Below are 21,659 nucleotides of genomic sequence, written 5' to 3'. Positions count from 1 at the left end.
GTTAAAACACCTATTCCACAAATCTCAACAAACTCATAAGAAGCTTGGCTGCATTGGGACATTTTCTTTATTCTTCTCTCTGTTTCCCCGGTAGCCCTTTATTTCTTAAGATAGTAATCTGCATCAGTCAAATTCTAACTTCTTTTTAAATCTGGAGACTAAATGTTTTCATATTTCTAGTACATTATTGGTATCCAGTTATTTTGGGCTTCAAGATTGAAATGCTAGAAACAGATTGATAAAAGGCAGTTGGGCCACTGCCCAGTTAAACATTCTGGATGTCCTGGAGAGACATCTCCAGTCTCACTGTACTAACATCCCAATAGGATGGGAATGTAATATAGAAGACAACTAAGCTCAACTAACAAAAACCAAAAAAAAAAAAAAGGTTTTAAAACGAAAGAAAGCTTAACACGATCTTAATAAACCCTCAGACAAGGACTTAATATCCCTATGGTGAAATACAACAATTTTCACAATTTTCTTTCACTGAAGTATTTTATTGATCATTCCATTTGCCATTTAGTGGTAACAACCAATATAAAATAAATTATCTGGACCTGCTGCAGGGTCAGGCTTGAAGAGTGGTTAGGAAAATAGAGACAATGGTGAGAAAAAAATTACAGGGGTATTGGGATTGGAGTTGGAATACTGAATACAGATGACCACTCTGGTTCAGTGGCCCTCAGAAGAACTCTTCTGAGGCTCATTCCACACAGGGATGGGACACTAATGGTCACAGTGGTGAGGGGGTCAGAGATGCAGCTGTCACTGGAGTCCACCTTCATGTCTCACTTCCCCTTCTGCCTCCAGGGCTCACTTTCTAGGAACCAGTCCCACCCTCATGCCACCCTGAGGTCAAATTTTAGAGACAGACTCACTGTCATCTCCCTTGTCTTTTCATCTTACAATATATTCATACACAAATAGATACAAAGGACCAGGGAGGTAGCTCAAAGGGCCAGACTTCAAACTGTGCATACTGGAGTTAAGATTCAATCTTTGGCACAGTACGGTCCCCAGAGCATTGGCTGGCATTACCTAGGAGCACTGGTGTTGGAACATTGCATGACTGAAACCGAATCATGACCAACTTTGTTTTCTTAAGAACAAAGTAATTTCATAACTTCGTTTTTCCAAATAGCCGCATAGTATTCCATTGTGTAGATATACTATAGTTTAACCAGTTATCTGTTCTCGGGCACTTACACTGTTTCCAGTGTCTGGCTATTGGGAATAGAGTTATGATGACATAGAAATGCAGATGACATTTCTGCTGTGTGTTTTTGGGCCCTCTAGATATATTTCCAGAAGTGATATTGCTGGTTTAAATATAACCTCAACTTCTAGATTTTTTTATGAATGCCCATTGTTTTCCAAACTGGCTGGACCAGTAGGCATTCCCACCAACAATAAATGAATGGACATGGAGAGAATCATGCTGAGTGAAATGAGTCAGAAAGAGAGGGACAAACTGGGAATGATTGCATTCATTTGTGGGATATAAAAAAAACATGTGGACAACCATAAATGATACCCATAGACAGTAGAAACAAGAGCCAGGAGGATTGGTCCATGGTTGGCAGCCTGCCTCAAGTGCTGAGTAAGAAGGCAATTTGGATAGAGATGGAACCACTATGACAAAGATACTTGGAAATGATGACTCTGGATAAGAACTATGTGCTGAAAATAGATAATGAACAAACATGCTAACCTCTCACTAACCTTTCAAACCCCAATATGGCAAAACGGGGTAGGGGGATTGAGAGAGAGAGAGACAGACAGAGAGAGACAGAAAGAGACAGAGACAGAGATACAGAAGCGCTTGCCATTGAGACAGGCTGGAGGAGAGGCGGGGGGCAGATGAGGAAACTGGGGACATTGGTGGTGGGAATGCGCACTGATGGAGAGAAGGATGTTGGAACATATTATGACTGACTGAAACCGACCATAAACATCTTGGTAACCATGTATCTCATAGTGATTCAATTGAAAAAGGGGGGGGGGAATAACACACCATCTAAAAAAATATATATCATCCTTAAGCATGATAAAATATTGGGGCCTGGGAATTGCCTCCAGAGCTGTGACACATGATTTGCTTGTGGGAAACCAAAGTTTGCTTTTCCACTGCATGAAAAAAGAGGCTCCCAGGAGTGAAGTTCTGAGCACCACTTGAAGAAATGTCCCCAGCACTGTTATTGCTAAAAAAAAACAAAAAACAAAACAAAACAAAACAAACAAACAAACAAACACAGACACAGAGCTGGAGAGTAGTACCGTAAGGAGGGTACTTGTCCTGCATACCACCAATACAAGTTCAATCCCCAGCACCACATGTGGACAACCAGAAATGATCCCTAAGCACAACCGGCTGTGAGCCAACACGAAAAAGAAAACCAAACACGAATAAACAATAATGACAGAGTGACATGCCTGCTAAGGCAGATGTCCCAAAGGATTGTATGTTCAGAGTCACCACTTCAGGGCTTCTACTTAGGAAATGTCTCATCATAGTGACAAAATGTGAAGTGTCCTGTGCTCCTCCTATGCACCTCAATGACAGAACACTTGAACTTGCATGATTGACTAGTGTGCAGATACTGAGCTAGGTCCATCTCATTAGAGTGTATGGATGAGTCCCCCCTGCCACCCATGTGCCTCTCAAATTCATTCTGGAAAACCCCAACACCAGGGTGCAGAGAGAGGAGGCAGCATCTAGTGCATATTTAACATAAAATAAGAAATCAAAGTAATCTGGGGCATCTAGAGCCAGGGTTTTCTGATGCATTTGCACTTAATTTGGCAAATGATTTCACAAATTATGTCCAATATACAAATTTTCAATATTCAGGGCTTATCTCTACATATGCTCTTGTAAAACATCTTTATTGTAAGAGTAATGGCTTTTCTAATACAATCACATTTTCCACCTGAGTATCTGGGAGAAATTTGGCTTTCTATGAATTACCTGTACTCCAATCCATTTTCATTTCTCACTTTGCTGTGCTGATCATTTGTTTCCAAAAGTTGATTTTGTGAGCTGGAGTGATAGTATAGTGGGTAGGGTGTTTGCCTTCCATGCGGCCGACCCCGGCTCAATCCCTGGCATCCCATATGTTCCCCCAAGCAACACCAGGAATAATTCCTGAGTGCAGACCCAGGAGTCACACCTGAGCATTGCTAGGTGTGACCCAAAAAGAAAGAAAAAAGGTTGATTTTGCTCATTTTTAGAAACAAAGTTCTTTTTTTTTCACGAAATAGCATTTTTAACAAATATTGTTCTTTTTAGAATCTGATTCTTTAATATACTCAATTTTTTAAAAGTTTTATTAGACAGTAGGTAATTGGTTACAGTAATATTTGGCATAGTATTGTTGTACAAAGTTAACTAAACCAAAATGCTGAGTGTAGGGGATTATCTCTGAGCTGAGTCCATCTACCCTGAGCCCCGCAGGCCTCCAAGCACGCCTAGGAGAGACACGTCAACAGGACACTGGAAGGAGAGATGAGCTGAGGACAATCCATTTGGAGCCTCAGTAGGAGGGTGAATCTCACATGGTCCGGGATCTGAGAACCCAGAGGCAACCATGAGAACAGGAAACAAATGATTCCAGAAAGCTTTTCCCCCTCCCATCCTAGGTTTTCTGACTAGAACTCCATAAATCAAACCAAACTAACAAAATATACGTCAATACTGGAAAAAAGAGGCTTTGATTATGGGAAGTTGGCTATGCTGATAAATAGCATGGCCTAATCTTGATTCTGATCAATCAGATGTCTTAATGATGTCTTTCTTGACTAAGCAGGAATCTGGGTGGGCTACAACCCAGATGGACCTGCTAGGTGGAGTCCCTCCCTACTAGAGAAAGGGTCCTTGTGTGCATTCTGGGGTCCTGCTAGTGTCGGATCCGTACACTGTTCTGGGAGTCACTTCCAGGGGCATAAGCCGGGGACATAAGCAAGTCAGACCCCATGAGAGCCGAGACGCTGCTCCTGCCCCTGCCCCCACCCCTCCTTCAACAGTCCTTCCCATTCCTGCTCTGCACACTCCAGACTTCTCCCAGGGCAAGGCAGTGTCCTGGAGAACCATGTGATGCACACAATGGGACAGAGGTAGGGAGAGTGTAAGGCAGGTGCCCCACCAGCTGTACATCTCTCCAGCCCTTAGCTTTCCCCTCTCTGCAGAGTTCAAATGGTCTGAAGCGAAATGTAACAAAATATAACACAACCTTCTAATCGCTGGGTCACTCTCCCACCTCCCTGAACACTTAGCAATTAAAAGTCCTAACCCAGTTGAAGCAGTATGCAGGAGGCCATGAGCACTGCCTTAGGAGGCTTTCTCTCAGCTCAGCTTTATTGATGGACATATTTTCAGTCTTCATATAATTTAATTTAATGCAGACAATGAAGTATCCCAAAGCTCATCACTGTGCTCTTGGTACATGAAACAGGGAGTGAGGAATATAAGGCAAGTGTTTGTCCCTAAGGATTTACATCAAAATCCTCCGTCCTGGAGAGTCAGTGCAGGGGGCTTTGCTTCTTTTCCAACATATCTGGGGGAGACATGGTCAGAGAAGAAAATGAGTAGACTTGGAAAAAAGGCAGGAGAGTGTGAGAGAAGGAAGCCTTGGGGAAGGTGAAGATGTGGGATCCAGTGTCCATGTTGTAAAAGGAGACAAGTCCGGCCTCATAGTCCACAAAAACCCCCACAACTGAGAGAAACTCTTGAGAAAGGGAGGTTCGTGGCAAGTTAAGAGCTTGAAAGCCTTTGTTACCCCACTTTCTGATGCCCCAGAATCCGCTCTCGGGCTGTAGCCTAATATTAATGTCTCTCGGCACATTTGCCAGACAAACTCCAAACTCGCACCATTTACTTTCTTCTCCCACATTTACTTCAAAGTGATGTCTTCCTGAGGTAAAGCCTTCACAGCCCAGGACACAGGGGATGGCAGTAAATCTAGTGGCAGAGAGCGGCTTGTTCTGGGGACAGCCACCGGTCACCTTCCTCCCATCCTCAGACACAAATAGGTCACTATGAGCTGTTTCCGGATCCAGAGTCACGCTGACTGCAAAACAAAGTCAACAAGCAAATAAAAGGGTAAAGAATATGCATTTTCTGGACAGAAAACATGGTTTACAGTGTATAAAACCAACCTGTGTTCAAATGCATCCATTCCTGTTGGTGCAATATACAACACTTACTTCATCCCCTGGGTCTTACTTTCCTCACCTCTACAATAAAAATAATTACTATGGGAAGACTGACAGCAAACGGTACAACAGGCAATGCTGTGCTAATGTTATAGAGTATAGAACACAGGCAAATTTATTATTTATTTTTTTTTATATTCCTGGTGGGAATGCCTGCTGCTTTTGTCACACCAGTAGCCTGGCAATAGGCACAAACAACAATGCTGACATGAACTTCATTTCCTTCAAAATCAGAGCTGCAGAAGAGGGGGCTGCAGGACCAGAAAGTTCCACAGCATTGTTGTAGCACCCAACATTCAATGCGCCATCACAAGGATAATCATGATACGCCTGAGGCAATAGGAGATAGCTTAAAAGTAATGACATTGAGGGCTGGAGTGATAGTACAGTGGGTAGGGCATTTGTCTTGCATGCAGCGACCCGGATTATATCCCCAGCATCGCGTATGGTCCCCTGAGCACTGCCAGGAGTAATTCCGGAGTGCAGAGTCAGAAGTAACCCCTGTGCATCACCGGATGTGACCAATAAAGTAAAAATAAATAAATAAATAAAATAAAGGTAATGATATTATAGGAGGATACATTCTACAAATGAAATTTAGTACAGGGATCAAAAAGAGAGTAAGCAGGCAAGGAAGTGGCCTTACATGCATCCCCATTCAATGCTTGGCACCACATTGTTCCTCCAAGTTCAACCAGGGAATACTGCCGAGCACAGGACTAGAAATAGTACTGCTCTGTGGGATGCTAAATCCCAAAGAATAAAAAAAATGAATTAAACTTGTACAAATCCAGAGGCAGACCAGTATCCTATTATTTGGAAAGGCAATTTACAGAGTACTGGGAAATAATTGGAAGTTTTCTAATGTCTTCCCAATTATACTCTTTCATGGAATAAATTTCTAGAAATTATGTTATTTGGAAAAATGTCAATGATGACACTTTTTAAAATAACAAGTAATACCTCATTAGAAGAAGATTTTACTAAAGAAATGTGGATGTGTTGTAATACCTGTACAATGGATAACGTACACAAATCATTTCAGTGTGATATAAAAATGAGACAAATAAGTCTTGCTTTTCCATACATTCATCAAACACAAAGATGCCTTTTGAGCAGTTTTTACTTTTACTACCATACAATTCAATATATGAACACAGCTCATTAACCCTTTCTTTAAAACTCATAGGGTCAAAAGTATTAGAATTCAGAATATTTTTCTAGTTCTAAAAGTTGATCAATACATGTGCTCAAAGTCCGTCATTTTCAAAAACCAATTCTGGCTATTGATGGTTCACATGAATAAAGTCAATGAAAATTTCTGCATCAAATCAAATGCTCACATCAACAATAGTATAAGGCCATGACTGTAATCAAATTCATTGTTTCTGTAACAAACCATTTTCAAACTACATTCAATAATATTATGAGAAGTTCTATATTGGTGCATTTGGGGCCATGTGGAAAACCAGAGACAAGGTGTCATTTCTGTCATTCCTGCCTTCCTTCCCGTAAGATTCCATGACTTGTGAATGAAGGGACCTGAAAATGTTTACGGCAGCATCAGTGGGATGGAATGCGTCTATTTCACTATGGAAGACCACATCCTGCTACCTCAGCTGCTCTAGAGACTTTATCAATCTTTTTCTTTTTCTTTTTTTTTTTTTTTTGCTTTTTGAGTCACACCCGGTGATGTTCAGGGGTCACTCCTGACTCTGCACTCAGTAATTACACCTGGCAGTGCTCAGGGGACCATGTGGGATGCTGGGAATCGAACCTGGGTCAGCTGCATGCAAGGCAAATGCCCAACTCGCTGTACTATCGCTCCATCCCAAGACTATATCCTTCTAAGAGCAGCATCTGACAAGTTCTAGCTCACACTGAAGAAAAAATTAATCTTCTGCCAGCTTGGAGTCCAGAGGAAGTGGATGAAGCTTCTGTGCTGAGCTCCAGGAGTGAAACAACAGAGGCCAGAACTTCTAAATGAAGAAATGCCTGGGAGGCTGGGCTTCAAACTCCTTTATGCTATGAGCAGGATCTCCAGAAGCAGAGGGAACACTCAGCTATTTTTCAAACTAAATGTGCTTTTGTCACAATGAAGCAATTCAATCCAGGAAAGATATTGCTTACCTGTACAAGGCAAAGTAGATAGAACACAGTACCTCCAAGGGGCAAACCTAACAACCAGAGTGATCTAGGGAAACGTGACTCGCACGCATGGAAATAGTGACATGGCTCCAGCCAAATTCCAAAGCAGCCTAACTGGGGCTGGAGTGATAGCACAGCGGGTAGGGCATTTGCCTTGCACGCGGCCGACCCAGGTTCAAATCCCAGCATCCCATATGGTCCCCTGAGCACGGCCAGGGGTAATTCCTGAGTGCAGAGCCAGGAGTAACCCCTGTGCATTGCCAGGTGTGACACATACACACACAAAAAAAAGCAAAGCAGCCTAACAGCTGAGACATTTGGACACAGGGTTTGTGTGCCATTGTACCTTTCAAGGATTTAAACATATTCAAAAGGAAATTGGGGATATTATTTAAAACAATGATGATTAGCAATAATGCAAGTCTCTGGACAATAAAATAATGGCTGGATCCTTCTGAAAGCAGCTTTGAAGGAAGTCCCAGGCCTCTTACCGATAACGATAACCATAAAGAAATGAATTCCAACCTCAGCTGGAATTAGCTTGGAAGAACCTTCTCCAGTCTAGCTTCCATGAGACTGTAGCCCAGTCAACTGCAGGTTTGTGACACCCAGTACAAAAGACCTATAGTTGTGTTCTAGATTTCTGGTAAATAACATTATAGTTCTGTCTCATTTGTAAGTCACTAAATGTTTTTGTACCAAAAGATAATTAATTTTAGTGTAATGGATAACCCTCACCTACCATTCTTGCATCTCTAAGTGATACATATGTGGAAATAAAGGTCACCCTGACAATGTTCTAAACACATCAGACAGTTTCACTTCTTTAACTTTCATGACAATCCACTTAACAAAAAAAACTGAGAATTATTGCTTTTTCCACACAGGCACATGGGTTAAGAGATGATTGTTCTGGAATGAAACAGTAAAATGTGGGAGATCAGAAACATGAAGGATCTTCACAGATGAACAGAATGCTAAAGTCCTGGCTAAGCACTGGGTTAGACAAGGAAGAGTGTGACACTCCACTGAAAATAATTAAATACACTTTGTGACTCTGAGCCTCTTAAGGGACTTCATTTCCTCCCTTCCACTCTTACAATTTAGGGCATACATTACTTGACTTACCTTGATATCTCTTTAATACTTTCCTCACATCAAAGTAAAGCTCAGAAACATTACACACAGTATGAAGGTCCAAAGAGATAGCCTCTGGCAATTCCAGCTTCGCATCAACACTCCTGAATAAGCAGAGCCAGAGATGCCATCAGAGGGACTTGCTGTTAGTCTCTAGATAGCCACACCCCTGCCCACCTGATTCACACACCACTCACCTGCTCAAGGTGAGTTTCACACCCTGCAGAGAAACAAGAGACCAAATGAGACCGTAGAAACATTAGTATTTCCTGGGGCTTGTCACATGGGGCTAGTCTCTATAAACACTCTTCAAGTACTAGGAAAGTGAACACAGGTTTAGATATGAATGGATTCCCAATACTGTGTTTGCATCCCAGTCTCCAAAGTATATTTGTAAGGTACTATGTCTAGAATCTCTGAGCCTTTTATTTCCCTTGTAGAGAATTCTGAAGACCTGAAGTGTCTGCAATTACAACTTTGAACTGCTTGGAGAAGAGAGGCAGGAAGTGTCCCCAGGGTATTTGAACATAATTTTTATTAAAAGATTTTATATTTGAGATCCTGTATCATAAAGGTCCTAAGTGCTACATTCATGCTGATCCCCTGGCCCCTGGGTCAGTATGTGATAGTGCTGGAATCTCAATCTAGAAGCTAATCACCTGTTCTATTTGCTGAAGTAGGATGAACAGTTGCAAGCATTTATATTATTGCCCAAATGGTTGGTACAGATGAAGTTTCAATAGAACTTATGAAATAAGGATTTTACAACCATACACAGGACAAGATTTTCACTCATTTTTGCTGTCCCCACTTTATCAACTGCCAGCCACATGAATCTTTAAAGAGACAGTTTGATATTCATTGTTTTTAACGTATAAACATGGAAAAAAAGCAAATAAATGGCAACAACATTTACTCCGTGGATCCCCAAAGAATGGAATGTTTACATAGAGAGAACATATTTACTGAACTTCATGAAGACAATCTATAAACTAGTAAAGTTTCTTAAAGAAATGCATCATTTTCTCCATCAAAAAATGAGGACAAGAAATGAACAGAAGTTTCCTCAAAAAAGAAATACAAATGGTCAAAAGGCACATGAAAACATGCTCCACATCACTAGTCATCACGGAGATGCAAATCAAAACAACAGTGAGATATCATCTTACACCACAGAGACTGGCACACATGAAAAAAAGAACAAAAGCAACTAGTGCTGGCATGGATGTGGGGAAAAAGGGACGCTCCTTCACTGTTGGTGGGAATGCCGACAGTCCAGCCTTTCTGGAAAACAATATGGACAGTCCTTCAAAAACTAGAAATTGAAAGATAAAAACCATATGATCATATCAATAGATGCAGAGAAAGCATTCGACAAGATTCAACATCCGTTCATGATGAAAACTCTCACCAAAATGGGTTTTGGAGGAACTTTCCTCAAGATAGTCGAAGCCATCTACCACAAGCCTACGGCAAGCATTATTCACAATGGAGAAAAACTAAGGGCCTTTCCTCTAAGATCAGGCACAAAACAAGGATGCCCACTCTCACCACTTCTCTTCAATATAGTACTGGAAGTACTTGCGATAGCTGTTAGACAAGAAAAAGAGATCAAGGGCATCCAGATAGGAAAGGAAGAAATCAAACTCTCACTATTTGCAGATGATATGATACTATATCTAGAGGAGCCCAAAGCCTCTACTAAGAAACTCTTAGAAACAATAGACTTATACAGTAAAGTTGCAGGCTACAAAATCAATACGCAAAAATCCATGGCTTTCCTATATACAAACAATGAGGCAGAGGAAAGGGACACGAAAAAAGCAATCCCATTCACAATCCTGCCCCAGAAAATCAAGTACCTCGGAATCAGCTTAACCAAGGATGTAAAAGACCTCTACAAAGAAAACTATAAAACGCTACTCCATGAAATAAAAGAAGACATGAGAAAATGGAAACATATACCTTGCTCATGGATAGGGAGAATCAATATTGTCAAAATGACAATACTCCCCAAAGCATTATACAGATTCAACGCGATCCCTATAAGTATACCCATGATATTCTTCAAAGAAATGGATCAAGCAATCCTAAAATTCATATGGAACAACAAACGCCCACGGATAGCTAAAACAATTCTTGGGAAAAAGATGATGGGAGGCATCACCCTCCCCAACCTCAAACTCTACTACAAAGCAGTAACAATTAAAACAGCATGGTACTGGAACAAAGGCAGAGCCGTAGACCAATGGAACAGGGTGGAATATCCCTACACACAACCCCAAATGTATGATCATCTAATCTTTGATAAGGGAGCAAGAGATGTGAAGTGGAACAAGGAAAGTCTCTTCAACAAAGGGTGCTGGAACAACTGGACAACTACATGCAAAAAAATGGGCTTAGACCTTGACCTGACACCATGCACAAAAGTCAGATTAAAATGGATTAAAGACCTCAACATTCGACCACAAACCATAAGGTACATTGAAGACAAGGTCGGCAAAACCCTCCACGATATTGAAGATAAAGGTATCTTCAAAGGTGACACAGAACTCAGCAATCTAGTAAAAACAGAGATCAACAAATGGGACTACATTAAACTAAAAAGCTTCTGCACCGCAAAAGATACAGTGACCAGAATCCAAAGACTATCCACAGAATGGGAAAGGATATTTACACAATACCCATCAGATAAGGGGTTGATATCAATGGTATATAAAGCATTGGTTGAACTCTACAAGAAGAAAACATCCAACCCCATCAAAAAATGGGGCAAAGAAATGAACAGAAACTTTACCAAGGAAGAAATACGAATGGCCAAAAGGCACATGAAAAAGTGCTCTACATCACTAATCATCAGAGAGATGCAGATCAAAACAACCACGAGATACCACCTCACACCACAGAGACTAGCACACATCCAAAAGAACAAAAGCAACCGCTGTTGGAGAGGATGTGGGGAGAAAGGGACCCTTCTACACTGCTGGTGGGAATGCCGACTGGTTCAGCCCTTCTGGAAAACAATATGGACGACTCTCAAAAAATTAGAGGTTGAGCTCCCATTTGACCCAGCAATACCACTGCTAGGAATATATCCCAGAGAGGCAAAAAAGTATAATCGAAACAACATCTGCACATGTATGTTCATCGCAGCACTATTTACAATAGCCAGAATCTGGAAAAAACCCGAATGCCCTAGAACGGATGACTGGCTGAGGAAACTTTGGTACATCTATACAATGGAATACTATGCAGCTGTCAGAAAAAAGGAGGTCACGAATTTTGTAGTTAAGTGGATGGGCATGAAAAGTTTCATGCTGAGTGAAATGAGTCAGAAAGAGAGAGACAGACATAGAAAGATTGCACTCATTTAGGGTATATAGAATAACAGAGTGGGAGACTAACACCCAAGAATTGTAGAAATAAGTACCAGGAGGTTGACTCCATGGCTTGGAGGCTGGCCTCACATTCTCGGGAAAGGGCAACTCAGAGAAGGGATCACCAACTATAATGTAGTCGAAGGCCATATGGGGGAAGGGAGTTGCGGGCTGAATGAGGGCTAGAGACTGAGCACAATGGCCACTCAACACCTTTATTGCAAACCACAACAGCTAATTAGAGAGAGAGAACAGAAGGGAATGCCCTGCCACAGTGGCAGGGTGGGGTGGGGGGAGATGGGATCGGGGAGGGTGGGAGGGATGCTGGGTTTACTGGTGGTGGAGAATGGGCACTGGTGAAGGGATGGGTTCCCGAACTTTGTATGAGGGAAGCATAAGCACAAAAGTGTATAAATCTGTAAATGTGCCCTCAGGGTGATTCACGAATTAAAAATAAATAAATTAATTAAAAAAAACAAAAACTAGAAATTGAACTTCTATATAACCCCACAATACCACTTCTGGGAATATATCCCGAGGACACGAAAAAGCACAGTAGAAATGACATCTGTACCTATATATTTATTGCAACACTGTTCACAATAGCCAAAATATGGAAACAACCCAAGTGCCCTAAAACAGATGGCTGGATAAAGAAACTTTGGTAGACCTACACAATGGAATACTATGCAGCTGTTAGGAGAGATGAAGTCATGAAATTTGCTTATAAATGGATAGACAGGGAGAGTATCATGCTAAGTGAAATGAGTCAGAAAGTGAGGCACAGACATAGAGGGACTGCACTCATTTGTGGAGTATAAAATAACATCACATGAGGCTGACACCCAAGGACAGTAGATACAAGGGTCAGGGGTATTGCCCCATAGCTGGAAGACTGCTTCATGAGCGGAGGGGAGAGGGCAGATGGAATAAAGAAGGGATCACTAAGAAAATGATGACTGGAGGAACCAGTTGGAATGGGAGATACATGCCAAAAGTAGATAATGGACCAAACATGATGACCTCTCAGTGTCTGTATTGCAAGCTATAATGCCCAAAAGTATAGAGAGAGTATGGGGAATATTGTCTGCCATAGAGGCAGGGGGAGGGTGAGAAAGGGGGGTGGTATACCCGAGATATTAGTGATGGGGAATATGCACTGGTGGAGAGATGGGTGTTTGATCATTGTGAGATTGTAACGCAAACATGAAAGCTTGTAACTACCTCACGGTGATTCAATACAATTTTAAAAAAATAAATAAATCCAGCATTTTAATACCAGCCGTATCGAAAGTTTTGTTGTTGTTCTTTTGGGGCCATAACTAGCAGTGTTCAGGGATAGTCCTGGATTATGTTCTAGAATTCCTTCTGTTGGGGCTCTGGAAACATTTTTGGAATGAGGATCTAATCCAGTTTTATTCCATGCAATGTAAGCACCCTGCCAGCTATACCATTTTTCTAGCCCTAATGAGTAGTTTTCACTATGGTGACAGATTTTGATAGTTTTTTTTTTTTGTGTGTGTGTGTGTGTGTGTGTGTGTCACACCCGGCATTGCACAAGCATCACTCCAGGCTCATCCACTCAGGAATTACTCCTGGTCGTGCTTGGGGGACCATATGGGATGCTGAGAATCGAACCCAGGTCGGCCGCGTGCAAGGCAAATACCCTACCGCTGTGCTATCACTATAGCCCCCAATTTTGATAGTCTTTACAAACTTCCTCACTAGTCTTCTCTCAAACTCAGTATGAACTCTTACTAATATAATCCAAGCACATACTCAAAGACAAATCCCCACATCTATAGCCAACTATATTTTGACAAAGAATCTGGGTACATGAAGTGAATTAAGGAAGGGCTCTTTGTCAAATGGTATCGTAAAAAAACCTGCATAATCAAAAGTGAAAAAAATACAGCTTGATTTGTATCTCACACCTTTCACAAAAGTCAATTTGTATACATCAAAGACTTTGAGACAAAACTAGTATCCATAAGTTGCATTGAGGAAAATATGGGTGCAACACTCCATGACTTGAAACTCACAGCATCTTTAATGATGCATTCCCTGGGCAAAGACAACAAACATACACAAATGTGACTTCATCAAGTTAGAAAATTCTGCATGGCAAAAGGAAAATGAACTAAAACTGAAAGATGCACAACAAAGTGGAAGAAAATATTCAACTCAACACACCTGGTAAAGGACTACTACACTATATAATATATAAAGCACTCACCAAGAGCAACAACAAAAATATCCAAAGTACCTATTAAAACATAAGGAAAGGAAATGAACCGACACTTCTCTGAAGAAAACAGAGGGAAGGCCAATAGGCAGATGACAATGTGTTCATCATCACTTATCATGAAGATCAAGACAATGAGATATTATTTCACAGCAGTGAGAAAGGCACATATCAAAAAACCTAAAAGCAATCTGCATCAGTGGGGAGCTGGAAAACAAGGAATTCTTATCCACTTTTGGCAGGAATACTGTCTGCTTCAACCCATATGCTAAACAGTACAAAGATTTCTCAGAAAAGTAAGAATAGAGGGGCCGGAGCGATAGCACAGTGGGTAGGGCGTTTGCCTTGCACGTGGCCGACCCGGGTTGATCCTCGGCATCCCATATGGTCCCCCAAGCACCGCCAGGAGTAATTCCTGAGTGCAAAGCCAGGAGTAACTCCTGAGCATCGCTGGGTGTGACCCAAAAAGAAAAAAAAAAAAACCAAGAAAAGTAAGAATAGAGCTTCTATGTTACCCAGTCATTCCACTTCTTGAAACTCACTACTAAGGCATAAAAACGTTTATTCCAAAGGACATAAGCAAACCAATATTCATTGCATTATTTCACACAAGAGCTTGGATACCAACGTGTCCAATGACAGAAGAGTGGGTAATGGTGTGATCTATTTCCATGAAGACTGCTTTAGAGCTGCAAGGAATAATGAAAACATGCGATTTGCTGCAATTTGGATTAAACTGAAGGATATCATGTTAAGTCAAAAAAGTTAAAAGAAGAGCAAATACAGGATGGTGTGGCTTCTCTGTAGACTAAAAGGAGAAGACAATGCAAGGGAAAGAAGGAGAAAAATACCTAGCTTACACTTGACCTAGTATTTTAGAATGAGAAAAACAAAGAAGGAAAGAATGAAGGTGGAAATAAGAAAAAGCAAGTGGAAGATAAATGCAAAAGAACCAGAGGCATCAGGCACATTGGCAATGTAGAGCAAAGGTTTATGCATATATCTAAAGCACACAGATAATAACACCATAAGCATAAAACCACAAACTTTAAAATCAACTTCAAAATATGCTGTCAAGGATGCAAGCTGGGAGCTGGAGAGAAACTGGGATATTGATGAAAAGAAGTAAAAATGGGTGGCGGGATTGGTGGTGGAAATCGTATAATGGAAACTCTGCTCAAAGAACACGTTTATAAATCATAGTACCTTAATAATATTTATTACCTCCATCAGATTCTGAACCGAGTCCTGACATTTCTTTTCAAGTTCCAGGATGTGGTTTTGCAGTTTCTGGCTTTGCTTTTCCAGACTATCTTCATCTTCCTGCAGTTGCCTCAGAGTCTGCTCCTCTTCTTCCCCCAGCCTCCTTAGAAAATGCTTCTTCTCCATATACAGAAAGTTACGGAGATTCTCAAATTCAGACTGGATTTTTTGTCTCTGAAGCGTGACCTTCTCCTAAAAGCAAGAAGTTTCAAAATATAAACCAAGGGGGCTGGAGTGATAGGACAGAGATTAGGGTGTTTGCCTTGCATGCAAACGACCCGGATTCTATTCCCAGCATCCCATATGGTTCCCTGAGCGCCGCCAGGAGTGATTTCTGAGTGCATGAGCCAGGAGTAACTGCTGTGCAACACCGGGTGTGACTCCCTTCAGAAAAAAAAAAAAGCAATGATCTGGAACGATAGCACATGGGGTAGGGTGTTTGCCTTGCATGCAGCCAACATGAGTTCGATTCCAAGCAAACCATATGGCCCCCTGAGTACTGCCAGGAGTAATTCCTGAGTGCAAAGTCAGGAGTAACCCCTGAGCATTGCCAGGTGTGACCCAAAAAGAAAAAAAAAGCAAAAAAAATACAAATCAAGTGTTGATTCTTAAGTGAATAAATCTGCAAAATTAGATCTGTAAACTCAACTGATTACTATTCACTCCATGAGAAAAGAAACAATGACTGCATGGAAGAAAGGGAGTATTTCAAGTTCGGTGAGAAAAATAGAGAGGAAAAAGACAAAAAATGGTATCTGGGCAAAGATAGTATAGCAGGGAGGGTGCTTGCCTTCCATTCAGCCACCTGGATTCTAACCCCAGAAGCCAATATGATCAACCAAGCTGCTCAAAGACTGATATCTAAGAAGGGAACCATGAGCATGTCCTGAACACCTCCAGGAGTGATCCCAAGCAGGAGCGAAAGCAATTAGTATCAGTCCACTATGGGGGACTGTACAATTTGAAGAGGCAGAATATATAGTATTGTTGTCAAGAATTAGGAGAAAGGACCTTTCCGCTGCTGCTGCTGCACAAGCACGATCCCAGAGGCCAACTGAACTACTTTGGACACCAGCAGCTCACAGAAATGCCTCCAGACTGTGAACTGAGCCACTGCCCCATGCAGCGCCAGCAGGGAAGGGTTTCTCTCTCCAGGCTTTTCCATCTTATGAGCACCACAAAAGGGAAGTAAAAGCTAGCAGTGATGCAATTTCGGGCAGAATTTTCCCTGGACTTTATACAGAAATCCAAAACTGCGCAGCTGCAACCTATTATCACTTAATTGTTAGCAATGTGAAGCGGTTCATTTTTAGCAGCACTGACTTTGGGGGGAAACTACAAACAATAATAGTGAGGTTTTTGTTGAAATATTGAAGGTAATCAAAGTAGCAGCCATTTCTCTAGACTGTGAACCAAGCCATAGCCCCACGCTGGCCGAGGAGAGAAAATATCCTTCTTTCTCGGTTCTTTTCCCTTTTTGGGGAGAAACGCGGTGTGGCGTCTGCCATATTATGAGGTCTATTAAGCAGGCACAAACTTGGTGGCGCAGGAAGGGAAAAAAAATTATGTACTTGGAACAGCGGGACGCTTGGGCAGTCTTGGGCCGGGGCTGATACCAGTGCATGCTACACCGAGATTCCACCCGGGAGGTCACACTTTTGTGAGGCCAATTTGCGGCTGATCAACCAGAATCCGAAGGCCAACTAGACTACTTTCGGTTCCAGAAACTGCTTGCAGCCATGTCTCTAGACTGTAAACTAAGCCATAGCCCACCCCGGTTGAGGACGGAAAATATCCTTCTTTCTTGTGTTTTTTTTTCCCTTGTCGGGTGGCGTGGCGTCAGCCATTTTATGAGGACTATAAAGCAGGCATGAATTTGGTGGTGCAGGAAGGAGGAAAAAACTAAAACAAAGAGTTATGTACTTGGAACAGCGGGAGTTCATATCTCTTCATTCTCAGCAATGGAAAACTAATTTTCAAGTTCTTCCTTGGCAGTAGGACTGTCTTTTTTTGGGGGAAACTCCAGCAACAATAGTGAGTTTTGTGTTGAAATATGGAATGTAATCAAGGGAAAGACAAAATGAAGTGAAATTTATCAGTTATGCAGGCTGAGGTGGGGGGCGGGGGATGGAAGGTATACTGGGGTTTTTGGTGGTGGAATATGGGCACTGGTGAAGGGATGGGTGTTTGAGTATTGTATAACTGAGACAAAAGCTTGAGAACTTTGTAACTTTCCACATGGTGATTCAATAAAATAAATTTTAAAAAAAAGAATTAGGAGATAGGATCAGTGAGGCCTTAGTGCATGCTTAAAGAATTCCATTTGGAAATATTAAAGAATTTCTGCATTCAAATAGTGGGAAGGGTTTCTGAACCATAGAAATACTTAGTGCCAATAAACGTACAACAAAAATGGTGAGAATGGAAACTTTTGTCATATGTCTATTTGAACCAACATTCAACCAAAGAAAGATTTCTGGCCTACTGTGACATGACATTCCCATAAATCCTTCAAAATGAAATATGTCTCTTATTCCCTGATCCTCAGTCATGATCATAAGGCAGACATTTGAATGTGGGAGTAGCCAAGGTGATGGAGAATGAAGGGTCAGGAAAGGTATGGGACTTGATCATGGAACTAGAGCTATTATCGTATGTTTGTGAAGTATAGCAAGAGAACTAGAAATAGAAACGAAAACTGTAGCACTATAGTCCCTTTGCTCATCGATTTGCTTGAGCGGGCACCAGTAACGTCTCCATTGTTAGACTTGTTGTTACTGTTTTGGCATATCGAATATGCCACGGGCAGCTTACCCTGCTCTGCCATGTTGGTGGATTCTCTCACTAGCTTCCAGAGCTTTCCAAAAGGGACAGAGGAATCGAACCCGGGTCAGCCTCGTGCAAGGCAAACGCCCTACCTGCTGTGCTATAAAAAACAAATTCTAGGGGCTGGAGCGATAGCACAGCAGGTAGGGCGTTTGCCTTGCACGCGGCCGACCCGGGTTCGATCCCCAGCATCCCATGTGGTCCCCTGAGCACCGCCAGGAGTAACTCCTGAGTGCAAAGCCAGGAGTAACCCCTGTGCATCGCTGGGTGAGACCCAAAAAGCAAAAAAAAAAAAAAAACAAAAAAAACAAATTCTAGTCTCTCTCTAGGTTTCATCAATTTGGTCTGGTTGAGTGACAACAATCAATTATTCTATATATGTCCACTTGTCTACAAACTGATCAGTTGAAAAATAGCTTGACCAATCTTTTAGTCTTCTTACCTCTAATTCTGTCCTCTGTTTTCTTAGGAACAACTTCAGGTTGTTACATTTGGACTCATCTTCCCTCAATTTTGTCACTGCTTCCTGTAGCTTTTCCTGAAAAATTATATTAATTAAGTAAACATATTTTTCAACTATTTGCTAAGTATTTAATGTGAATTCTAGTTCTATAGGACATGCAACACTCTCCAAGTTGCAGTAACATTGAATGCTTGTTGAGTCTTTCTACTTATAAAGGAAGCAACTTCATCTGAGAAAAGTGATTGATATTTAATATCAGATCTTGCTTTACGAATTACATTTGCAAAGGAATTAAGTTATTATTTCAGGGACTAAGAAAAGATAGATATTTGTAGTATAATTACAATGTCTACTGTCCAGTGCCAGTAGACTAGAGCCACTGCCATCTTTCCAGAGAAAACCTACACACACAACTAGATCATTAGTAATAAGTATTATAGACTAATCTCTGACCCACATATAACCAAAGGAAGATAACTGGAAATTCATGGTACTTTCTGTTATGGTGGCTGAAAGGCAAAGAGCAGGAAAGCAAAAGTCTGACTTCCAAATGAGAGTTAGAATGAACAGCCAGGCACTGATGCAGCAAAGATGGATCATTAAACAAGGCTTAGCTAATGACATGCTGAAATCACTGTTTACCAAATATAATCATGGACCGCAAACTGAAAGTCTCTGTTCTCAGAGAGTCAGACAAGAGCAGATGCCTGAAGCCCTCTGACACACACGCTTACCTTGTAGTCTTGGCAGACATTTTCAGCAAGAACCAAGACATGTCCTGTGTGCTGCGGCTTTCGTTCACAGCACAAGCAGATGAGCTGGTCATCATCTTCACAGTAGAGGTGGAGCTTCTCTCCATGTTCCTCACACAACTTTTCACAGCTCATGTTCTTGATAGTTTCGATGATGTTTTGCAGCTTCTTGTTGGGTCTGAGGCTCTCTATGTGAAATGTGTGCCTACACAGAGCACAGAAATTTATCCCCCCTGTTGGTAGGTCCCCTTGCTGGTTGTCACTGATGCCTGTTATGCACACATGGCAGAAGCTGTGCCCACAGTCAAGAACCACAGGGTCAGTCATCAGCTGCAGGCATCTGGAGCAGGTGGCTTCCTCCCTGAGTTTCTTGATAACTGAGGCCATGATTTCTCTTTGAAATGTTTCAATATTTGACCTGTGAGCAATATGAAAGAGATAGACAAAACTTTCCAAGTAATGACTATACACCTTCCTGAACCTCTGTCCCTTTTCACATCTGAAATTCTATAGAAAGAAAGAAAGAAAGAAAGAAAGAAAGAAAGAAAGAAAGAAAGAAAGAAAGAAAGAAAGAAAGAAAGAAAGAAAGAGAGAGAGAGAGAGAGAGGGAGGGAGGGAGGGAGGAAGGGAGGGAGGGAGGGAGGGAGGAAGGAAGGGAGGGAGGGAGGAAGGATGGAAGGGAGGGAGGGAGGGAGAAAGGAGGAAGGAAGGGAGAAAGAAAGAAAGAAACAAACAAACAAACAAACAAGAAAGAAAGAGAAGGAAAGAGAAGGAAAGAAAGGAAAAGAGAAAGAAAGGAAGAGAAAGGGAGATAAAGAAAGATAATGGAATTGAAAAAACATAACGTGTAAGCATGTGGCAAATGGTATCCATTATCATACATGGTATTTTATATAAAAGTCACTTTATCACTGTTATCCCATTGTTTCTCGATTTACTGGAGCGGGCACCAGTAACGCCACTATTACACTCAGCCATGAGATTTTTGGAGCCTCCCTTACTCGTCTTTCCCAATGATAAAAATAGTGAGTATTAAATGAAATTGAAATTTAGTTGCTCAGAACAATTAGTCATATTTCAGTGGTTTAATAGCTGCATATGGTTGGGTCTATATAATAGCCCAAGTATGGAAAATTCCTATATTAAAAAAGTCTTAATAGTCATCACTGAGAGAAAATAAGAAAATAATACAGTCTGCCTCACAAAACGCCAGGTGTGGGGTCTCATCCTATCCAGCAGGGAGGACCCTTCATGGGGCGAAGGAGGGGACGCAGCCGAATGAACAGACGCAGAGCCAGGAGGAGGGAGAGAGAGAGAGACAGAGAGAGAGAGACAGAGAGAGAAAGAGAGAGTTTATTCTACTGCAGTTATAATACTTATAATACTTATACCTCTCTGCTGGGAGGGGGTGGTATAGTATGCATGCTTGGACCCCCATAGGAACAGTAGTAGAATGCCGATCAGGCATGGGCATTGGCTAGTGAGAGACAAATGGCGAAATGATAAGATCACAGGAATCCCAAGCAGCCTCCGCTTGACTAGACGATAAAAGCCAAGCTCTGTAAAATGGCTCCCTACACAAAACTTACAGCAAGAGGGAGAAGTCAGTGAAGAAACGTGCAGCTGCTCACTCCATGAAGTGTGAAGACTAATAGTACAGAAATTACTTCATGTCAATATCTAGTGACACATAAGTCAATAAAATGGTCTCTCAGAAGTTCAAATGGCTGAACTCAAACTCAGAGAGTTGGTGTAACCGACCTTGTGAGGAGTGGAGAGTCAGTGGCAGAGAATAAGTGTCTGTGGATTTTGGGTGCTAGATCACCTACTGTTCATCAGGAGCATCACAGCCTGAGACAGGGAATAGAGGCCAGGGTCACAAGAGTCGGCCATCCCCCCAAGGAGCTGCTGAGAGAGCCTGCCCCTGTTCCTCATTCCCACTCATAAGAGTTATGTGGGGAGATGGTGGAGGTGGGTGGAAATTTAGGGACTGACTTTCTTTGCACTGTCATTATCTGGTATTAATAACAAGAGAGTTCAAAGGATACCCACAGGCTATTTCTCTCTATGATGAGTCTCACTGAATCCTGGAGAACTTACCCTGAGTCTTCCTTACTAAATTATTTTCAGAAGGGAGACATTATGCCTCTTCTGACAAATATTTTGTTTCTAGGAAGGACCCCTCCTCCTCTGAGTCCCCAAGGAGCTTGTCCTGGGGCTTCACTTGCCTCATA

The 21,659-nt window shown here is 41.7% G+C and overlaps 1 protein-coding gene across 1 annotated transcript; it reads right to left on the bottom strand.

Moving 5' to 3' along the window:
* Positions 1–4,521: 4,521 nt before the first annotated feature.
* On the bottom strand, positions 4,522–19,812 carry LOC101539039 (E3 ubiquitin-protein ligase TRIM38-like). The gene is made up of 6 exons (XM_055124281.1): positions 19,408–19,812; positions 18,653–18,748; positions 15,346–15,576; positions 8,697–8,719; positions 8,491–8,603; positions 4,522–5,069 (listed from the first exon to the last, which is right to left on the bottom strand). The coding sequence occupies exons 1-6, from the start codon at positions 19,810–19,812 to the stop codon at positions 4,522–4,524; spliced, it is 1,416 nt and encodes a 471-aa protein (XP_054980256.1).
* Positions 19,813–21,659: the final 1,847 nt, after the last annotated feature.

The sequence above is a fragment of the Sorex araneus genome, chromosome 2 (assembly GCF_027595985.1).
Source record: "Sorex araneus isolate mSorAra2 chromosome 2, mSorAra2.pri, whole genome shotgun sequence".
Taxonomy (NCBI): Eukaryota; Metazoa; Chordata; class Mammalia; order Eulipotyphla; family Soricidae; genus Sorex; species Sorex araneus.
Note: the sequence above shows the minus strand (reverse complement) of the source record. Positions and strands in the feature narration are given on the sequence as shown.